The sequence below is a fragment of the Schistocerca americana genome, chromosome 3 (genome assembly GCF_021461395.2).
Source record: "Schistocerca americana isolate TAMUIC-IGC-003095 chromosome 3, iqSchAmer2.1, whole genome shotgun sequence".
In the NCBI taxonomy this organism is placed as follows: Eukaryota; Metazoa; Arthropoda; class Insecta; order Orthoptera; family Acrididae; genus Schistocerca; species Schistocerca americana.
In genome coordinates, this window is record NC_060121.1 from 865,872,454 (window position 1) to 865,891,871 (window position 19,418).

Sequence of the window (19,418 nt, forward strand, 5' to 3'; positions counted from 1 at the left end):
GGAGAGAGGTACTGTAATTATGGCGACAGTGCACGGTTCAGTGAAAAAGCGTAAGTCGGTCGCACGACGAACTGTTCAGCACAGACACTGAAAGATGTACCAGCCATAACCCCTGAAGTGTAAAGTTGGAACATCACTCGGCATTCTGGGAAGCTGTCCAGACGGGAAAAGGATGTGAAGTGATGTAACTGTTCCCTCACCGTAAGATAAGGAATGAGAGCCAGTCCTCTATCGGTCATCTACGGTGCAAATACTTTCGGGACAGCCACGCATGAAAATACGATTTTTCAGAGGGTCATCTCTCGGATTCTATTGAGGAAACATATAAGGGGTCAAGTGTTTTGGATAGCCCATTTCTTAGCGACCCCTTGTATAACTATCGGAAGAGTGCGTGGTCAAAATTAAATATTGCGTACTTCCTCCAACCCAGGAAAACTTGGCGAATTGGTTGTTTCTTTTCATTAGGTGTGCTCTAGGGTGGAAATAAAATAGCTCATAAAAACACCGATTGTTCATGGACGGTTCCTGATAAAACCCGAAGAAACCATGATTTTTGGGTACGGAAAGTACCAGTTGTGATGGCCACTTTTCCAATTTCTATTCATAGCAGAACATGGCAATTTTTACCACTTGCTCAAAGGATAACATTCTCGCGGAACTGGGATACGTTTTTCGATATCATTACCCGTTGCCAACATTGACAGATTCAGAGTTGCCGTACTTAAGTAGAAAACCGCAAAAACCGGCTATAACAAGTTTTGCAACGTTAGACACAATTGTCTCGATAACTAATGGTAGCAAATGCTTCAAATTTTAACTGTACATTCTTTAGCTATTCAACAAAAACGCCATTCTCTCCTTTTCGAAAATCTGTATCAGTTATCAAGATACACCCGAAAAATCTTGATTTTTGAGTACCAAAAGTGCTAATTGAGGGGATGACCAATTCTACAATTTTTATTCGTGGTATATCGTCGAAATTTTTACCATATGTTGTTCAGATTATGTTCTCGCAGAATCTTAAAACATTTTTTGATATCATTGTCCGTTACAGAGACCCGAGGGCCAAAGTTGTCGTATATACGCACTTACACAATACGCACGTAACATCCGGTCTAATGCGTTAACATAGTTTCAACTTACGTATTGAAGAAATGGCTATGGTTCTGGTGTCATCACAGTGGTTCCGAGGTCACTAAACCATGTTCCGAGACAGAATTTTTTCGCCAATAAAACTTTATTATGCGCTGTCTCTATACAATGGGCATTTCTTACCTATGTAAATAGGCCCAAATTGGTACTACAGTGACAATAAATTGGCTAAAAACGGACTTAACATGCCTGAAAAAACTTAAAATGATTTTCAAAACTTAGATAACATTGGAAAGACTGGAAATGCGCCAATATATTTGTAATAACATTTTTACTCTTTTATGACAGAAAGCATTATCAGGGCATATTCGATGAATTGCGACCGATGAACGAAGTCTCCAGGAAAGATGTAAAGAAAACAAGTTTGTCTTAACCTTTCATTATGCACATTTATTTGTTGTTTATATCTGTCAAAGTATAAAAATGTGTCGAAGTACGTAAATTAACTGTCAAACCTTCACTGACCTACAGTTGTTTCATATAAGAAGCACACACTGCTGTAACAGGGAAAAGAATGGAACCAGCTCAAAATGCCCCTGTTGGAACACAAAAAGGCGAAAATGCTCCTCTTTGAAATACTAACAGAAAAGCGTGGAACCAGCTGCTTCAATCCGCATTCCGCCTTCCTTACTAAAAATTGTGACATTCTTACATATTCGCACTTCCTTTTTCTGAAACAAAGTACCAGAGAGAGAGAGTGAAGTTGGAAAAGAAAGGAGACGGTGACAGTGGGAGAGAAAGAGAGAGGAAACAGTCATGGTGGCAGAGAAAAAGTGGCAGTGAAAGAGAAAGAGAAATGGACGACGATAGCGCTGGGAGACAAGAGAGAGGAGGTACTGACGATTAGTGAGAGACAGGGGCATTAAAAGAGAAAGAGAGATGGATGAGACAGTAGCAGTGGGAGCAAAAGAATGGGACAAGGACAGTGGGAGTAAGACAGAGAGACATTGAAAGTTATAGAGAAGGTGACAGTGGCAAGGTAGAGTGGGAGAATGGGATGAAGACAATGATAGTGGGAGAGACAGATAGTAGAAAATACAAATGGAAGAGAAAGGAAACAGTAGGAGAGAGACATACGAGTATATAGACAGTGGCAGTGAAAGGGAGATGCTGAGTATGAAAGCTTCACTACAAAGTGAGACTGGTGAAAATGATTTAGAATATCTTCACATGCAAAAATTTTTGGTAAGGAAGTTGGAATGAGGATTGCACCAGCTGGTTCCCAAATTTTCTGTCAGAGTCTTTTCACGATGAACATTTTCGCCCCATTTGTGCTCCGACAGGAGCGTTTTTCAGCTGGTAAATGTTGCTCATTCCCAATCGAAGTATCCCAATCTGCGTTGAACCATCCTTGTGGAGGACCGATGTCTATCTAACACTTACTCATCCATCTGTCTACCAGCTACTATGAACAGCAAGTCCCATATTGAGGACTTTGATGGTATTAGCCACAGCACTCCCCATCCGTGTCGTGGGAAGGACTTAGGCACCTTCGATCAGGGGGTCACTTGAAAGCCCTACAGACCCTAAGGGGGTCTGGTTCCCATCTGAGGAGGCGCAGCTGTACCTCTGTCATCACGGGGGTGCATAGCCTTGGCTTGCCCACCTCCCGCTCCCGTATAGAAACTCTGCTCCCGATGGCTGCCTTTCATGTGTGCAGTCTACAGCGTGGTCGTGCATGTCCTGGTCACTTGTTTCCGAAGCTATTAGCGACCCTGGATAGCGCGGTCGACTCTGCATGTTACTTGTGCATGGCTAGCGGCTTGATGATGTCACTCGAACAGACACGACTGACTCTCCCATTACCTGTGGCTGAGAGCCACGAACCAGTCAGCACATGCTTAGTGGGCACCTGCTGGTGCCCCGCCAGTGCCCATTGCTTGGAACGACCGCGCATTATTTTGTTGGTTGATTGGTTGATTTAGGGGAGGAGACCAATCAGAGAGGTCATTGATCCCATCGGATTAGGGAAGTAAATCAGGCATGCCCTTTCAAAGGAACCATCCTGGCATTTACCTCAAGCGATTTAGGTTCAAATGGCTCCAAGGACTATAGGACTTAACATCTGAGGTCATCAGTCCCCTAGACTTAGAACTACCTAAACCTAGCTAACCTAAGGACATCACACACATCCATGCCCGAGGCAGGATTTGAACCTGCGGCCGTAGCAGCAGCGCAGTTCCGGACTGAAGCGCCTAGAACTGCTCAGTCACAGCAGCCGGCTGAAGCGATTTAGGAAAACCACAGAAAATCTAAATCGGGATGGCCAGAAACGGGTTTGAACTGACGTCCTCCCGAATGGGAATCCAGTGTGCTAACCACTGCACAACATCGGTTGATGCATCATTTTGTGTACTGTTGAACAATAAATATTTTGTTCAGTAATACTGTTTTACTAAGGCCTCTCGGGCGCCAGACAGACATCCGCCCATTCCACATGGCCCCACTGCACTCTGCAACAGTACATGTCACAACGGTGGCCTCTTCAGTTTTCTGGTTGATGTCAAGGCTGTTGTTGTTGTTGTGGTCCTCAGTCCTGAGACTGGTTTGATGCAGCTCTCCATGCTACTCTATACTGTGCGAGCTTCTTCATCTCCCACTACCTACTGCAACCTACATCCTTCTGAATCTGTTTAGTGTATTCATCTCTTGGTCTCCCTCTACGGTATTTACCCTCCACGCTGCCCTCTAATACTAAATTTGTGATCCCTTGATGCCTCAGAACATGTCCCACCAACCGATCCCTTCTTCTAGTCAAGTTGTGCCACAAACGTCTCTTCTCCCCAATACTATTCAATACCTCCTCATTAGTTACGTGATCTACCCATTTAATCTTCAGCATTCTTCTGTAGCACCACATTTCGAAAGCTTCTATTCTCTTCTTGTCTAAACTATTCATCGTCCATGTTTCACTTCCATACATGGCAACACTCCATACAAATACTTTCAGAAACGACTTCCTGACACTTAAATCTATACTCGATGTTAACACATTTCTGTTCTTCAGAAACGCTTTCCTTGCAATTGCCAGTCTACATTTTATATCCTCTCTACTTCGACCATCATCAGTAATTTTGCTCCCCAAATAGCAAAACTCCTTTACTACTTTAAGTGTCTGATTTCCTAATCTAATTCCCTCAGCATCACCCGACTTAATTCCATTACCCTCGTTTTGCTTTTGTTGGTGTTCATCTTATATCCTTCTTTCAAGACACTGTCCATTCCATTCAACTGCTCTTCCAAGTTCTTTGCTTTCTCTGACAGAATTACAATGTCATCGGCGAACCTCAAAGATCTTCTCCATGGATTTTAATACCTACTCCGAATTTTTCTTTTGTTTCATTCACTGCTTGCTCAATATACTGATTGAATAGCATCGGGGAGAGGCTACAACCCTGTCTCACTAACTTCCCAACCACTGCTTCCCTTTCATGTCCCTCGACTCTTATAACTGCCATCTGATTTCTGTATAAATTGTAAATAGCTTTTCGCTCCCTGTATTTTACCCCTGCCACCTTCAGAATTTGAAAGAGAGTATTCCAGTCAACATTGTCAAAAGCTTTTTCTAAGTCTACAAGTGCTTGAAACGTAGGTTTGCCTTTCCTTAATCCAGCTTCTAAGATAAGTCGTAGGGTCAGTATTGCCTCACGTGTTCCTACATTTCTACGGAATCGAAACTGATCTTCCCCGAGGTCGGCTTCTACTAGTTTTCCCATTCGTCTGTAACGAATTCGCGTTAGTATTTTGCAGCTGCGACTTATTAAACTGAAAGTTCGGTAATATTCACATCTGTCAGCACCTGCTTTCTTTGGGATTGGAATTATTATATTCTTCTTGAAGTCTGAGGGTATTTCACCTGTCTCATATATATTGGTCACCAGATGGTAGAGTTTTGTCAGGACTGGCTCTTCCAAGGACAACAGTAGTTCTAATGGAATGTTGTCTACTCCCGGGGCCTTGTTTCGACTCAGGTCTTTCAGTGCTCTGTCAAACTCTTCACGCAGTATCGTGTCTCCCATTTCATCTTCATCTACATCCTCTTCCATTTCCATAATATTGTCCCCAAGTATCTACCTAGTCAGATAAGCCTCTACATCCTTACATTTGTCCTCTAGCCATCCCTGCTTAGCCATTTTCCACTTCCTGTCGATCTCATTTTTGAGACGTTTGTATTCCTTTTTGCTTGCTTCATTTACTGCATTTTTATATTTTCTCCTTTCATCAATTAAATTCTATATTTCTTCTGTTACCCAAGGATTTCTACTAGCCCTCGTCGTTTTACTTACTTGCTCCTCTGCTGCCTTTACTACTTCATCTCTCAAAGCTACCCAGTCTTCTTCTACTGTATTTCTTTCCCCCATTCCTGTCAATTGTTCCCTTATGCTCTCCCTGAAACTCTGTACAACCTCTGGTTCTTTCAGTTTATCCAGGTCCCATCTCCTTAAATTCCCACCTTTCTGCATTTTCTTCAGTTATAATCTACAGTTCATAACCAATAGATTGTGGTCAGAGTCCATATCTGCCCCTGGAAATGTCTTACAATTTAAAACCTGGTTCCTAAATCTCTGTCTTACCATTATATAATCTATCTGAAACCTGTCAGTATCTCCAGGCTTCTTCTACGTATACAACCTTCTTTTATGATTCTTGAACCAAGTTTTAGCTATGATTAAGTTGTGCTCTGTGCAAAATTCTACCAGGCTGCTTCCTCTTTCATTTCTTAGCCCCAATCCATATTCACCTACTACGTTTCCTTCTCTCCCTTTTCCTACTACCGAATTCCAGTCACCCATGACTATTAAATTTTCGGCTCCCTTCACTATCTGGATAATATATTTTATGTCATCATACATTTCTTCAATTTCTTCGTCATCTGCAAAGCTAGTTGGCATATAAACTTGTACTACTGTAATAGGCCTGGGCTGCGTGTCTATCTTGGCCACAATAATGCGTTCACTATGCTGTTTGTAGTAGCTTACCCGCACTCCTATTTTTTATTCATTATTAAACCGACTCCTGCATTACCCCTATTTGAATTTTTATTTATAACCCTGTATTCGCCTGACCAAAAGTCTTGTTCCTCCTGCCAGCGAACTTCACTAATTCCTACTATATCTATCTTTAACCTATCCATTTCCCTTTTTAAATTTTCTAACCTACCTGCCCGATTGAGGGGTCTGACATTCCACTCTCTACTCCTATAAGTGGTGAGGTACTGGTGGGGTATTCTAGTGTGAGATCAGCACTGTTGCTAGCCTCCCTCAACCCTCACAAAACATTTGAAAACAACAGGTAGCTATCTCGACTTCACGCTTACGTTTGAGTTCACGACTCTGCGCGCGAATCCAAAGTCCGCCAACTTGGCATTGTAGTTCACGCTGATGAGGATGTTCTCGCACTTGAGGTCGCGGTGCGCCACGTCCATCTCGTGCAGGTACTGCACGGCCAGCGACACCTGCCGGATCCAGATGCGCGCCTGCTCCTCAGACACGGCACCATTCTTCAGCACGTAGTCCAACAAGTCGCCACGCTCCACAAACCTCATAAAGATGTAGTATTTGGCACGACGCTGAAACACCGGTATGAGCGCATCACATGTAGGTATGAAGTACACTGAAATCAGCGAATAGTTTGCATTGTTGCATTTATTTTAATTTGCATCGTCTCTCAGAATGCGGGAGGAAAATAAAACGAAACTTCATTGGTTGAGAGAGTATGTGATGTTATTTCAGCGATGTTATGCCACAGGGTAGAAAAGGGATAGCCAAGCCAACAACAGGACAACATAATTTCACCATGTCACTGGCATGAAGCATCGGCAGAGGCTGACAAGAAGTCACACAACTGTAAATCTGAATGAATAAGTATTAACTTCCTAAATATGTTTTATTGCTGCCAAAAGACATTCTGCAGGTTCCACGACACCACCCTGACATCATAGAAGTGTCTCCATTCGGCCCCCATAGAGCGCTTACAAAACCGAACATCTTTACAAAGAAGTGCACAGTATGAGCCCACTTGTCAGTATAACGTTGCACCCACTCCTACCTTGATGCATACAATGATAGATTGGGGTAGGTATCATAAAGACGTTTTATTCTCTGCTGAGGCCAGTAACTAACTGATCATTTAAGTCCCTGATACTGCCTTGTGAAGGAGTTGTCACCCAAACTGGTCCCACCCATGTTCTACCTTGGACAGACCTGGGGATCTTGTTGGCCTTTGGAGTACATCCACATCAGGCGGCATTCTGTCCCACAGTGGGCAGAGGTCAGAATGTTTGGCTCATTGGTGCAGGTGGGTATGTATAATAGGAGATGATTGAGATGTCAGCTGGAGTAGGTAAAGAAGTTGGGTATTTCATCTAGGATGTATGGGTTAGGTTGAAAGGAAGGATACATTTCAGGGATAAGATCATGGTGTAGAAGCGGAAGGCGACTGATATTACGCTGGGAAGGACATATAATGTTTGGCGATGAGAGGAAGGTGGAACACGTTGGTAGAGGCAGGGCATCAGCCCAGAATTCTCAAGAAAGGAGGAGACTATAGGGTTTATGGGAGATGAAAAAGAGGTAAAAGTGTTCTGCGTATCTGATGAGGTGCGTCAAATTTTTGAGCTGATACGGGATAGGAGTAGGAGAAGGTAGTCGGATTCAGAAATAGTACATGTCACTCTAGGATTTGGAGAGACTGATAAAATTTAATAGAGTAGAGGTACATAATTCCGGTCTTGTAAACTGATATACGGCCGCGAGAGCGGTGTGCTGACCATATGGCCCTCCATATACGTATCCAGGGACGCCTGTGGTCTGAGGATGACACGGCGTATGGTCGGTACCATAGGGTCTTCATGGCCTGTTCGGGCAGAGTTTAGATTTAAAGGTACATACTACATCGGCGTTAGTAAGGATGGGATGGATGAGGGTTTCTTTATGTATGATAATGGTCACAGGGCTTCAACCACATGTTCATAGGGTTAACAGTATTAGTCAGTCAAGGACTTTTTTGGATGGACAGGGGGATGAGGGTTTTAGGCTATTTTTTGATCGAGTATTTGTCCATGATAGTTTAGTGTTTCAATTAAGTGGACTGGATGCTCAGGTGACTGTTCCTATAAATATTACCTAGATTGTTGCATGACTGATGGGGAGGTAATACAGGAGGTGAAGTTGCCGAGACAGAGTTAGAGGAGATTGTTGGCATGAATGGAAGGTAGGATGAACTGTAAGGATGACGGTGTCTCCAGTACATTGGAATAGTTACATAGGAGGACGTCTTTAGAAATGTCAGTTCTGTGCTGGAGATATATCAGCAATGATAGTACGTATCCTTGAGACACATCTGTATTTGGAAGATTATTCCAGGAGTTTTGGTTGTTATGTAGGATGGATGGCTAGTGAGAAAGGACTCGACTATATGGATGAAATTGACTGGGAGCGCGAAAGTGTGTAGTATGAACTGTGAACCAGAATGCTAGGCAAGATCGTAGGCTTTTTAGATACCTGAAGAAAGGAGCAGAAAAACCAAGATACTCTCACAGGTTTTATCAGCTTATATACATAAGAAACTATCAGCCTGGATTGCGGTAATGAAACCAACCTTTACCTAGGTTTCAGCCCAAATAATTGAGCCTTCTTCAGAAGATATTACTGAATCTATAATTTGTGTAAGAGAGCATGGTCTAGAAATAAAACTAAAACAGCCTAAATAGGCGTAGTCACATTTTAAAAATGCGGTGCATACGTACTAAGTCAACATAAAGACTTCAGCTCTGGCGTGCGCCTCGTCTCCATGGACGCCATTCGGTGGGCCTCGGGAGCTCACGTGAAACTAAGTAGGACTAGATGGCACTTATTACGTATGTACCCCTTTTCTAAAATGTGACTACGCCTATTTAGGCTGTTTTAGTTTTATTTAAAGACCATGCATTCCTAGACAAATTATAGATTCAGGTATATCTTCTGAAGAAGGCTCAATTATTTGGGCTGAAACTGCAATCGAGGCTGATAGTTTCTTGTATATTAGATTATCACGATTGCTGACTGGGCTGTAATGTCGAAAGTACAAAAATGTATCAACTTATAACAAGCGCTCTACGATTTAAAGTGCTGCAAGTGGTTCGAAAATCTTAGGACTGCTGCCGCAAGCTGTAGGGAAAGACGGGTATTATACAACATGTACGAGAACTAAGAGGGAACAATGAATGTGGAAGACTAAGAATGAAGTGCTTGGATTAAAAATGACATAACAATGGACAGCAGACTTTCGCCCCAACTGAAGCATTGGCAGAAATACGAGTAAAAGCAAGTCTTAAAAACTGGATTAAAATTCATGACGAAAGGTTGTAACCAGTGGTAAGATCCGCTGATAACATTGCTACTGTTGGTGAGAGTGAGGACGAACTCCACGACTTGCTGAAAGGATTCGATAGTCTAATAAGGACGGAATATGGACTAGGAATAAATCAAAGAAAGATGGAAGTAATGAGGGATGGCAGAAATGAGGTTTGCGATAAACTAACATTAAAATTTGGTACCACAAAGGAGATGAAGTGAAGGAATTCCGCTACCTGGGGAGCAAAATAACGCATGACGAGGTAAGCAAGGAGGACATAAAAAGTAGATCACCACAACAAAGAGGGCATTCCTGGTCAAAGGAAGACCTCTAGTATCAAACATTCGCCTTAAATTGGGGAAAAATTTCTGAGAATGTGCATTCTGAGTACAAGATTATATAGGATAATAAGTGTGGAGGTTCTCTACAGAATCAGTGAGGAGAGGAATATGTGGAAAACAATGACAACAAAAAGGGAAAGGTTCAAAGAATATGTGTAAATACATCAAGGAGTAAGTACTGTAGATCTTGAAGGAGATGTAGAGGGTCAACTGCAGCGGAAAACAGAGTGAAGAAGAGGTTGACAAAGGAGAGGAATTCGTGAGGAGTCACATCAAATCAGTTGAAAAAAGGGTGGTCCAAAAATAAATATAAAAATGTATGGGACAAGTGTTGTTAGTATAGGAGTTGAATTGAGTGAAGGAGTTGATCTAAAGCGAAAACACTATGACGGATACCACAGCGGCTGGCAGAGTTGCGAGGGGTTGAGTTTAAGATGCTTGTGTGTGTATTTGGAGAGACGTGCTCAAAATGGTGAAGGGATTAAAAATATACAGTTGCGGACAAATAAGTAAAACAGCCAGAAGACGTGCTTGGATGTTAAGGGAACTACATACACTTACACACCATAAATATGAGTCCACCCCATTAGCTGAACCGTCAGTGCGTTGGAATGCCATGCACAGGGGTCTGGGTTCAATTCCCGGCTGGGGTGGGAGATTTTCTCCCCTCAGGGACTGGGCATTGTGCTGACCTCATCATCATCATTTCATCCGCATTGTCAACGTGCAAGTCGCCCAATGTGGCGTCGCAGTCAATAAGACTTCCTCTTGGCGGCCGCACCTGGGAACTCTCGGCCACTGACGCCAAACGATATTTTTTTTACCATTAATAGGTAGATAAATGATTATATATATGCCTGATGCGCATCTGAACTGAAGAGATTAGCCATTTTTGTCTTAAGTATACATATGTGGTGACTGTTGTCTGGGACATGTCCAAAAGAAAAGACACCAACTCACACACATGAAGACAGCCAACAATTTTTTCAGTGTAGATGCACATCAGGCTCGAACTCACACGGGAATCAGCAAAACGCTGCGGGTAATGGGCAAGGGGCATTACATCAGTAGTGTGTGTGTGTGTGTGTGTGTGTGTGTGTGTGTGTGTGTGTGTGTGCAAGTTGAGAATTTGGGTCTGACGGGAGGTGTGCTAGGGTACCCTCATGCAGTTGCAGTCACCACTGTCACCACTGTGTATGGATGGTGGAGTAGTCAGTGTATCTCCCTAGTACGCAGGAGAGCTGGTTTCGAATCTCCATGTGGCACAAATTTTCAACCTTTCCTATTGATTAAACCAATTCCAACCCACATCCAATGTTTGGAGAGAGCCTCAACGACAAGGCTTGTACGAAAATCGGTACAAAGTAATGTGGTTAAAATGGCTAAAAATGTCTAACAAAAAGGAATAAACACTCACTCACTCCCAGTATCAATCACAGACAGCCACAAAATCAAACTACGTTACATGACTTAAGGTAAGGTAAAATCGATTGAATGTAGTAGAAATGCAGTTAAAACATATAAGAGAAGAGCTAAAATAATTGTGCAATTGAATTTGGCTGGCTGACCGTATACAAGAAACATGGATGACCGAGTCACCCTGATAATTCATAACTTCCCCCTAAAAGTTTATAGAGCTAGTCAGAAATTGGTGTTATTCGAATTTAGTTTTGTTACTGGGCCTAGTGGAGTATATAAGGGGGCTGAACACCATCAGATGCTGAGTGACAAGGAGATGCCACATGCTTGTGAGACAGCATTGTCAACACCTAACAGAGTTCGAAAGGAGCCTCGTTGGGGGTATCCATTTGGCCAGTTGGTTGAATCGTCCCATATCCAGATTTGTGAGGCATTCAGACGTGATAATGGCCCAGTGTTAGTCTACTTGCAAACTTAACGGGAGGAATACTCATCCTTAAGTTACCAGTCGACCACGTCTTACCATCTCAAGGGATGATCGTTGTATCGTGCAGCAAGCACATCATAACCTATTGACGTCTGAACCTGCCAGTAATGGAATACCTGTAACGTTCCGTATAATCCCGCATCATGAATTGGATGTCAGCAGCAGCTGGAGAAGGAAATTGCCGTATAAAGTGTAGGCTGCCATTAACACGACATCACAAGCGGCTGCTTTTGGAGCAATGCCATGACCAGGAAGAGTGGGCTGCTGGTGAATCACAGTTCTGCATTACTCCAGATGATACTGTCGGTGACTATGTAATCGACCTGGGGTAAATCCGATTCTTGCAATGTTTTGGGGAGGCACAGCAGCGTTACTCCTGGTGACACGATGTGGAGAGCCATTGAGTGTGACATAAGATTACGGCTGGTAGTGATTCAGGGAAATCTGTTGGCAGAATTGTGTGTCACAGGCATCCTGCATCCTTACGTGATACCTCTCATGCGACAGTATCATGATACCATTTTTCAATAGTATAACGCTCATCCAAAAATGACACGTTTCTCTACGAACAATCTGCATGATTCCAGGTATTGCCATGGCCAGCAAGTTCCTCTGATGTGTTCCCAATAGAAGGTGTCCAAGTGGAGGTATCCAACTTATCAAGGACCAGGTACCTTAGTAGTGATCTGGCTTGCCTCGGGACAGAATGTAATGACTTTATGACACCCTTCCCAACTGAATCAGTACATGATTCATGGCAACAGGGGGTGCAACGTCACGCTGATAAGTGGACTAATACTACCAAGTTCTTTGCAAATTTGACTCGATTTTGTAATCACTGCAGTAACACTGGGTACCCTCTCAACTGTAAAGTTTTATTTTGATTGCTCCTTCCCTCCTGGGTGCTTCAGAGTTTTTGTGAGGTAGTGTTTCATTATTACAGAAGTCGGAATCAATATAAAGGCAGGGCTACTAAGAAACTAATACACAACGTCTGAAGCATACATTATCGAGTTTATTATGAAAGTAGTAGAGACATATAAGGTATAAACATTCATGGTGGAATTAAATAGTTTCTTTCATAACACAAGCCAGAAAATAAGGCGTTCGCAATTCCTGGCTGGAAACTGGTAAAAGGCACTCACTGTACCGTTGTGTTAGTTGTTAGTACTGTGTCCAACCCTCGTTCTTCCTAATTACGTGAAAAAGTTTCTTCGGCATTAATTTTGTTAGGGTTTGTCGTTCTCGCAGTGAAATTGTCTCTCACTCTTCTCGTATCGCTCTTTTCAGCTCACATACGGCCTCAAATTGCCATTCATTCCGGTATACACGCCTTGCTAGTACCTCCCAAAAGGTTTTCCAAGGGGTCCAAATCTGGTGTACTTGTAGGCCAGGGCAAGACGTCGATGTCCTTGTCTTCAAACCAATTTTTGGTTGAAGCAGAAACATGTACGGATGCATAATCTTGTGGAAACATAAGCCTTTCGTTTCCTAGGTCCTCATACATTCTAATCCATTCTGTCTCTAGCATCTCTGTGTATATATTAGGGTTCATTCTAGCGTTCACCCAAGCAATGCGTGAGTTACGTTTAGCACAGAAGGCTGGCCGCTTCCATTTCTGCTCATTCTTACCTGCTGCTCTGTTCTCAGATCGTGCCAGTCATACTGAAATCCATATGCATCATCTAAATTAAACTTCCTCTCATCACTGAAGAACACTTTATCCCACTCTCAGTCCATCACATACGTTTTTCAGGAAACTCCAGTCCAGCCTATTGATGTTTGGCTGTTAGGACAGTTCTCTGAAATTATTTCTTGAATGCGAGGTGTTTGTCACGTGACAAAATTTGACGTACACGTCTAGCAGGTACTGCTACCTGTAACTCAGCATCAGGTTGAGAAGAACAACAGTTTGTGGCCCTTGCTTTATGTAAAAGAAACCGCTTCGATGTCTCAGATAATATTCTACATTGTTGAAATTTTCCGTTTTGGCCATATCGTGCACCCACTGTAACGAAATTATAAATCACTGTCCTTGAAGGTTCGATATCTTGGCGCTTTGACAAGTAGAAAACCTCATTTCCTTCTACAAACCGATTTTTGTTTTTTCCTCACGTGATAACTGTTTTCCATGTGGCATTATCACAACCACGGTTTACGCACACAATAAACATTGTCACTCTTGGTGTCTGTGTCCTGTCTGCAGGAAAGCCACACACACACACAAACACACACACACTAATAATGCACACAGCTGACTGCCTTTATACCGAGTTCCACCCTGTATCACCTGAAACATTAATGTGCTGTTATTCAGAGTGGCCATTAATAAAACCGACAAACTGCAGGGACGGATTCTTGACTGAAAATGGAGGACAAGAGGCCCTATGAACATCTGTCCAAAAATGGACAGCGTATATGCAACGACAACAAATCGTCACAGATCACAGTACAGAGCTGCATCGCATCCACATCACAACAGATGTTCAAAGTGGCCTCCGTGATATGCAACGAATGCGTTCACAGGTCGCATCATGGATTTCAGCGCTCTTTTACGCGTTCCGGCCTCTTTCTGAATAGCGTCACAGGCGTTGTGTGCGCACTGTTCAACAGTCTGCACATCAGGAACTGGTTCAGCTTACACAACGCTTTTCAGATGCGGCAAAGGTAAAAATCAAGAGGGCTTAGGTCGAATGATCTAGCAGGCCATGCCACGGGGCGTCCGTGTTCTATCCAACGTCTGGGGAAGATGTTGCCGTGTCGGCAAACTGTAATGCGGAAGTGGGTTGGTAATCCATCATGCAGAAACCACATCACATGTCGTATCGATAAAGGCACATTCTGAAGCAGACCAGGGAGAGTATTCTGCAGGAAGTCCAGGTTCGTTTCTCCATTGAGGCATTGTGGAACAACAACTGGTCCAAGTATGTCTTCGCCAAGAACCCCTGCCCATACATTGATGCTGAGCTGATGCCGATGATATGCCTCAGCCATTCTCTGAGGACTGCCTGTAGCCCACAGATGACGACTATGCAAATTTATGATGCCAGTTTCTGGTAAAAGTCGTTTGGTCGTTAAAGAGGGCTGATAACAGAAATCCTATAATTGTGTGGTCTGGTGCAAACGCCATTGACAGAATCCTCCCCTAGAGAGAAATCCTCTGCTGATAATCCTTGCACTTATTGCAGGTGGTAGGGGTAGTAGTGGTTGATATGCAGAGTACTCATAACCGTATTTTGGCTTACACCATGTTGGCGGGCCAGTGGCCTGGTTCTTGTACTGGGGATCATCTCAATATTCTATAGAACCCGGCCCTTCAAAGCTGGTGTGTGCACAGTCAGCCACCTCCCTGCACTTTCTTCTATCTGAAAGGACCCATGATCACACAAACGCCCAAAAGGGGCTTGAAGTGTACTGTAATATTGTTGTGTGTGAGGATCCTTGTTTTGGTATAGCCATGCTGCCTCTCGATCGTTTCCACCTGCTTGGCCGTACACAAACACGATCTCAGCTTGTTGCCAGCATGAATACCGGACCATTCTGCTGCTTACAGTAGGCTGGGTCAATCACACAGCCTGCAACACACAAGGCACACATGGCACGTGGTCACACGAACATTCATTTGTCAGCGCCATCTACAGAGTCAAAGATACACTTCTGGACACATGTGTCCATTTCCAGTCAGGAATCTGTAGCTGCAGTTTGTCGGTTGTATTAATGTTCGCCCTGAGTACTGTACTACTGATATCAAATGCAATACCATTTGATTGCGTTGGTCAGTATACTTGATCTCATACTATTGCGTATACAAGGTGGTCCATTGATAGTGACCGGGCAAAATATCTCACGAAATAAGCGTCAAACGAAAAAACTACAAAGAACGAAACTCGTCTAGCTTGAAGGGGGAAACCAGATGGCGCTATGGTTGGCCCGCTAGATGGCGCTGCCATAGGTCAAACGGATATCAACATCGTCTTCTTAAATAGGAACCCCCATTTTTATTACATAATCGTGTAGTACGTAAAGAAATATGAATGTTTTAGTTGGAATATTTAATTCGCTTTGTGATAGATGGCGCTGTAATAGTCACAAACGCAGAAGTACGTGGTATCACGTAACATTCCGCCTGCGTGGACGGTATTTGCTTCGTGATACATTACCCGTGTTAAAATGGACCTTTTACCAATTGCGGAAAAGGTCGATATCGTGTTGATGTATGGCTATTGTGATCAAAATGCCCAACGGGGCCGGCCTGGGTGGCCGAGCAGTTCTAGGCGCTACAGAACCGCGCGACCGCTACTGTCGCACGTTCGAATCCTGCTTGGGGCATGGATGTGTGTGATGTCCTTAGGTTAGTTAGGTTTAAGTAGTTCTAAGTTCTAGGGGACTGATGACCTTAGAAGATAAGTCCTATAGTGCTCGGAGCCATTTGAACCATTTTTTTTGCACAATGGGCGTGTGCTATGTATGTTGGTCGGTATCCTGGACGACATCATCCAAGTGTCCGCTGGACGACATTATCCAAGAGTCCAGACCGTTCGCCGGATAGTTACGTTATTTAAGGAAACAGGAAGTGTCCAGCCACATGTGAAACGTCAACCACGACCTGCAACAAATGATGATGCCCAGGTAGGTGTTTTAGCTGCTGTCGCGGCTAATCCGAACATCAGTAGCAGAAAAGTTGCGCGAGAATCGGGAATCTCAAAAACGTCGGTATTGAGAATGCTACATCAACATCGATTACACCAGTACCATATTTCTATGCACCAGGAATTGCATGGCGACGACTTTGAACGTCATGTACAGTACTGCCAATGGGAACAAGAGAAATTACGCGTAGATGACAGATTATTTGCGCGCGTTGTATTTAGCGACGAAGCGTCATTCACCAACTGCGGTAACGTAAACCGGCATAATAAGCACTATTGGGCAACGCAAAATCCACGATGGCTGCGACAAGTGGAACATCAGCGACCTTGGCGGGTTAATGTATGGTGCGGAATTATGGGAGGAAAGATAATTGGCCCTCATTTTATCGATAGCAATGTAAATGGTGCAATGTATGCTGATTTCCTACGTAATGTTCTACCGATGTTACTACAGACGTTTCACTGCATGACAGAATGGCGATGTACTTCCAACATGGTGGATGTCCGGCACATAGCTCGCGTGCGGTTGAACTGGTACTGAATAGCATATTTCATGACAGGTGGATTGGTCGCGAAGCACCATACCATGGCCCGCAGGTTCACCGGATCTGATGTCCCCAGATTTCTTTCTTTGGGGAAAGTTGAAGGATATTTGCTGTTGTAATCCACCGACAACGCCTGACAACATGCGTCGGCGCATTGTCAATGCATGTGCGAACATTACGGAAGGCGAACTACTCGCTGTTGAGAGGAATGTCGTTACACGTATTGCCAAATGCATTGAGGTTGACGGACATCATTTTGAGCATTTATTGCATTAATGTGGTATTTAAAGGTAATCACAGCATGCGTTCTCCGAAATGATAAGTTCACAAAAGCTACATGTACCACATTGGAACAACCGAAATAAAATGTTCAAACGTACCGACGTTCTGTATTTTATTTCAAGAAACTACCTGTTACCAACTGTTCGTCTAAAATTTTGAGCCATATGTTTGTGATTATTACAGCGCCATCTCTCACAAAGCGAAAAAAGTGGTCCAACTGAAACATTAATATTTATTTACGTACTACACGAATATATAATAAAAATGGGAGTTCCTATTTAAAAACCGCAGTTGATATCCGTTTGACCTACGACATCGCCATCTATCGTGCCAATCATAGCGCTATCTGGTTTCCCCCTTCAAGCTAGACAAGTTTCGTTCTTTGTAGTTTTTTGGTTTGACGCTTATTTCGTGAGATATTTGGCCCAGTAACGATCAATGGACCACCCTGTATACTGTGCACAATTATTGGAAGTGACAATGTTAATTTTCCTACAACTGTGCATTCCCACTACTGTACTGCGAGCGCAGAGCCAGGGCGCTGACCTGCCAGATGCTGTGTATGTGCACGATGTGTGGGTGGTGCACGTGGCCCAGGATCTCCAGCTCGCGCGGCAGGAAGTTGCGCACGTAGTCGCGGGGCGCGTGCGTCGTGTCGATGACCTTGCACGCCAGCTGGGGGTAGGGCCGCGCCGCGGGCGACCGCGACCGCCGGGACGCGCCACTGCTGACACTGGCGCCAGCCGCGCTGGCGCTGCCGCCGCTGGCGGTGGTACTCACCGCCGTGCGCAGGCGCTCCGGCTCCTCCGACAGCCTCGCCAACTCCGCCAGCAGCACCTTGGCGTACGTGCCCCTGCCCAGCAGCCGCCTGACGCGGTAGCCCAGCTCGGCAAGCACCTCGTCCTCATCCTCGCCTTTCAAATGCTCACTCATTCCTCACAAAGCCATCCCAGTGCCACCTGCAGGAGTGACGCCACTATATTAGTTCACACAACTGCTTTGAATCATACTTAACGACCACAATGTCGAAAGGAGAGAAATTTTAGAGACTCGGGAGAAATCACGAAGGAAGTCCCACAAGGTTAGCGTAAAGCCGTCGGCACTCGGACCGTGCACCCGAACGTTGAGCGTTGAGCGTGCCGAGTTTCTGACGTCACAGCATAGAATAGCACGCTCTGGAGTCTTTCCGAACGTGCAGAGCAATATCTGGCATGTCAGATATTGTGAGCGTGCCTCTGAGCGTTGACCAATGCGATGGCACAACGCCGCCTACGTCGCAAGCACGCCGTCTCCCTTCAGTACGGAGTTGTGAGGCGCCATATTGGCATTCAAAATGGCTCTGAGCACTATGGGACTTAACATCTATGGTCATCAGTCCCCTTGAACTTAGAACTACTTAAACCTAACTGACCTAAGGACATCACACAACACCCAGTCATCACGAGGCAGAGAAAATCCCTGACCCCGCCGGGAATCGAACCCGCGAACCCGGGCGCGGGAAGCGAGAAGAGAGAACTCTACCTCACGACCACGAGCTGCGGACATATTGGCATTAATTTCAAGCCTATATGTATACAGGGTGTTACAAAAAGGTACGGCCAAACTTTCAGGAAACATTCCTCACACACAAAAAAAAGAAAATATGTTATGTGGACATGTGTTCGGAAACACTTACTTTCCATGTTAGAGTTCATTTTATTACTTCTCTTCAAATCACATTAATCATGGAATGGAAACACACAGCAACAGAACGTACCAGCGTGACTTCAAACACTTTGTTACAGGAAATGTTCAAAATGTCCTCCGGTAGCGAGGATACATGCATCCACCCTCCGTCGCACGGAATCCCTGATGCGCTGATGCAGCCCTGGAGAATGGCGTATTGTATCACAGCCGTCCACAATACGAGCACGAAGAGTCTCTACATTTGGTACCGGGGTTGCGTAGACAAGAGCTTTCAAATGCCCCCATAAATGAATGTCAAGAGGGTTGAGGTCAGGAGAGCGTGGAGGACATGAAATTGGTCCGGTTCTACCAATCCATCGGTCACCGAATCTGTTGTTGAGAAACACTTCAACTGAAATGTGCAGGAGCTCCATCGTGCATGAACCACATGTTGTGTCGTACTTGTAAAGGCACATGTTCTAGCAGCACAGGTAGAAATCATGACGGTGAATCGAGGAAGTACAGTACATACTGACGAAACTAA

The 19,418-nt window shown here is 44.2% G+C and overlaps 1 protein-coding gene across 1 annotated transcript in view; it reads right to left on the bottom strand.

Annotated features, from left to right (window-relative positions):
• Window positions 1–18,142, bottom strand: part of LOC124606444 (testis-specific serine/threonine-protein kinase 6-like) — a 58,357-nt gene extending 40,215 nt beyond the window's left edge. Inside the window, exons 1-3 of the mRNA XM_047138426.1 lie at window positions 18,033–18,142; window positions 17,756–17,942; window positions 6,470–6,721 (exon numbers count right to left, since the gene is read on the bottom strand). Coding sequence (XP_046994382.1) covers window positions 6,470–6,721; window positions 17,756–17,942; window positions 18,033–18,142 — 549 coding nt within the window. The remainder of the gene's footprint in view (window positions 1–6,469; window positions 6,722–17,755; window positions 17,943–18,032) is intronic.
• Window positions 18,143–19,418: the final 1,276 nt, after the last annotated feature.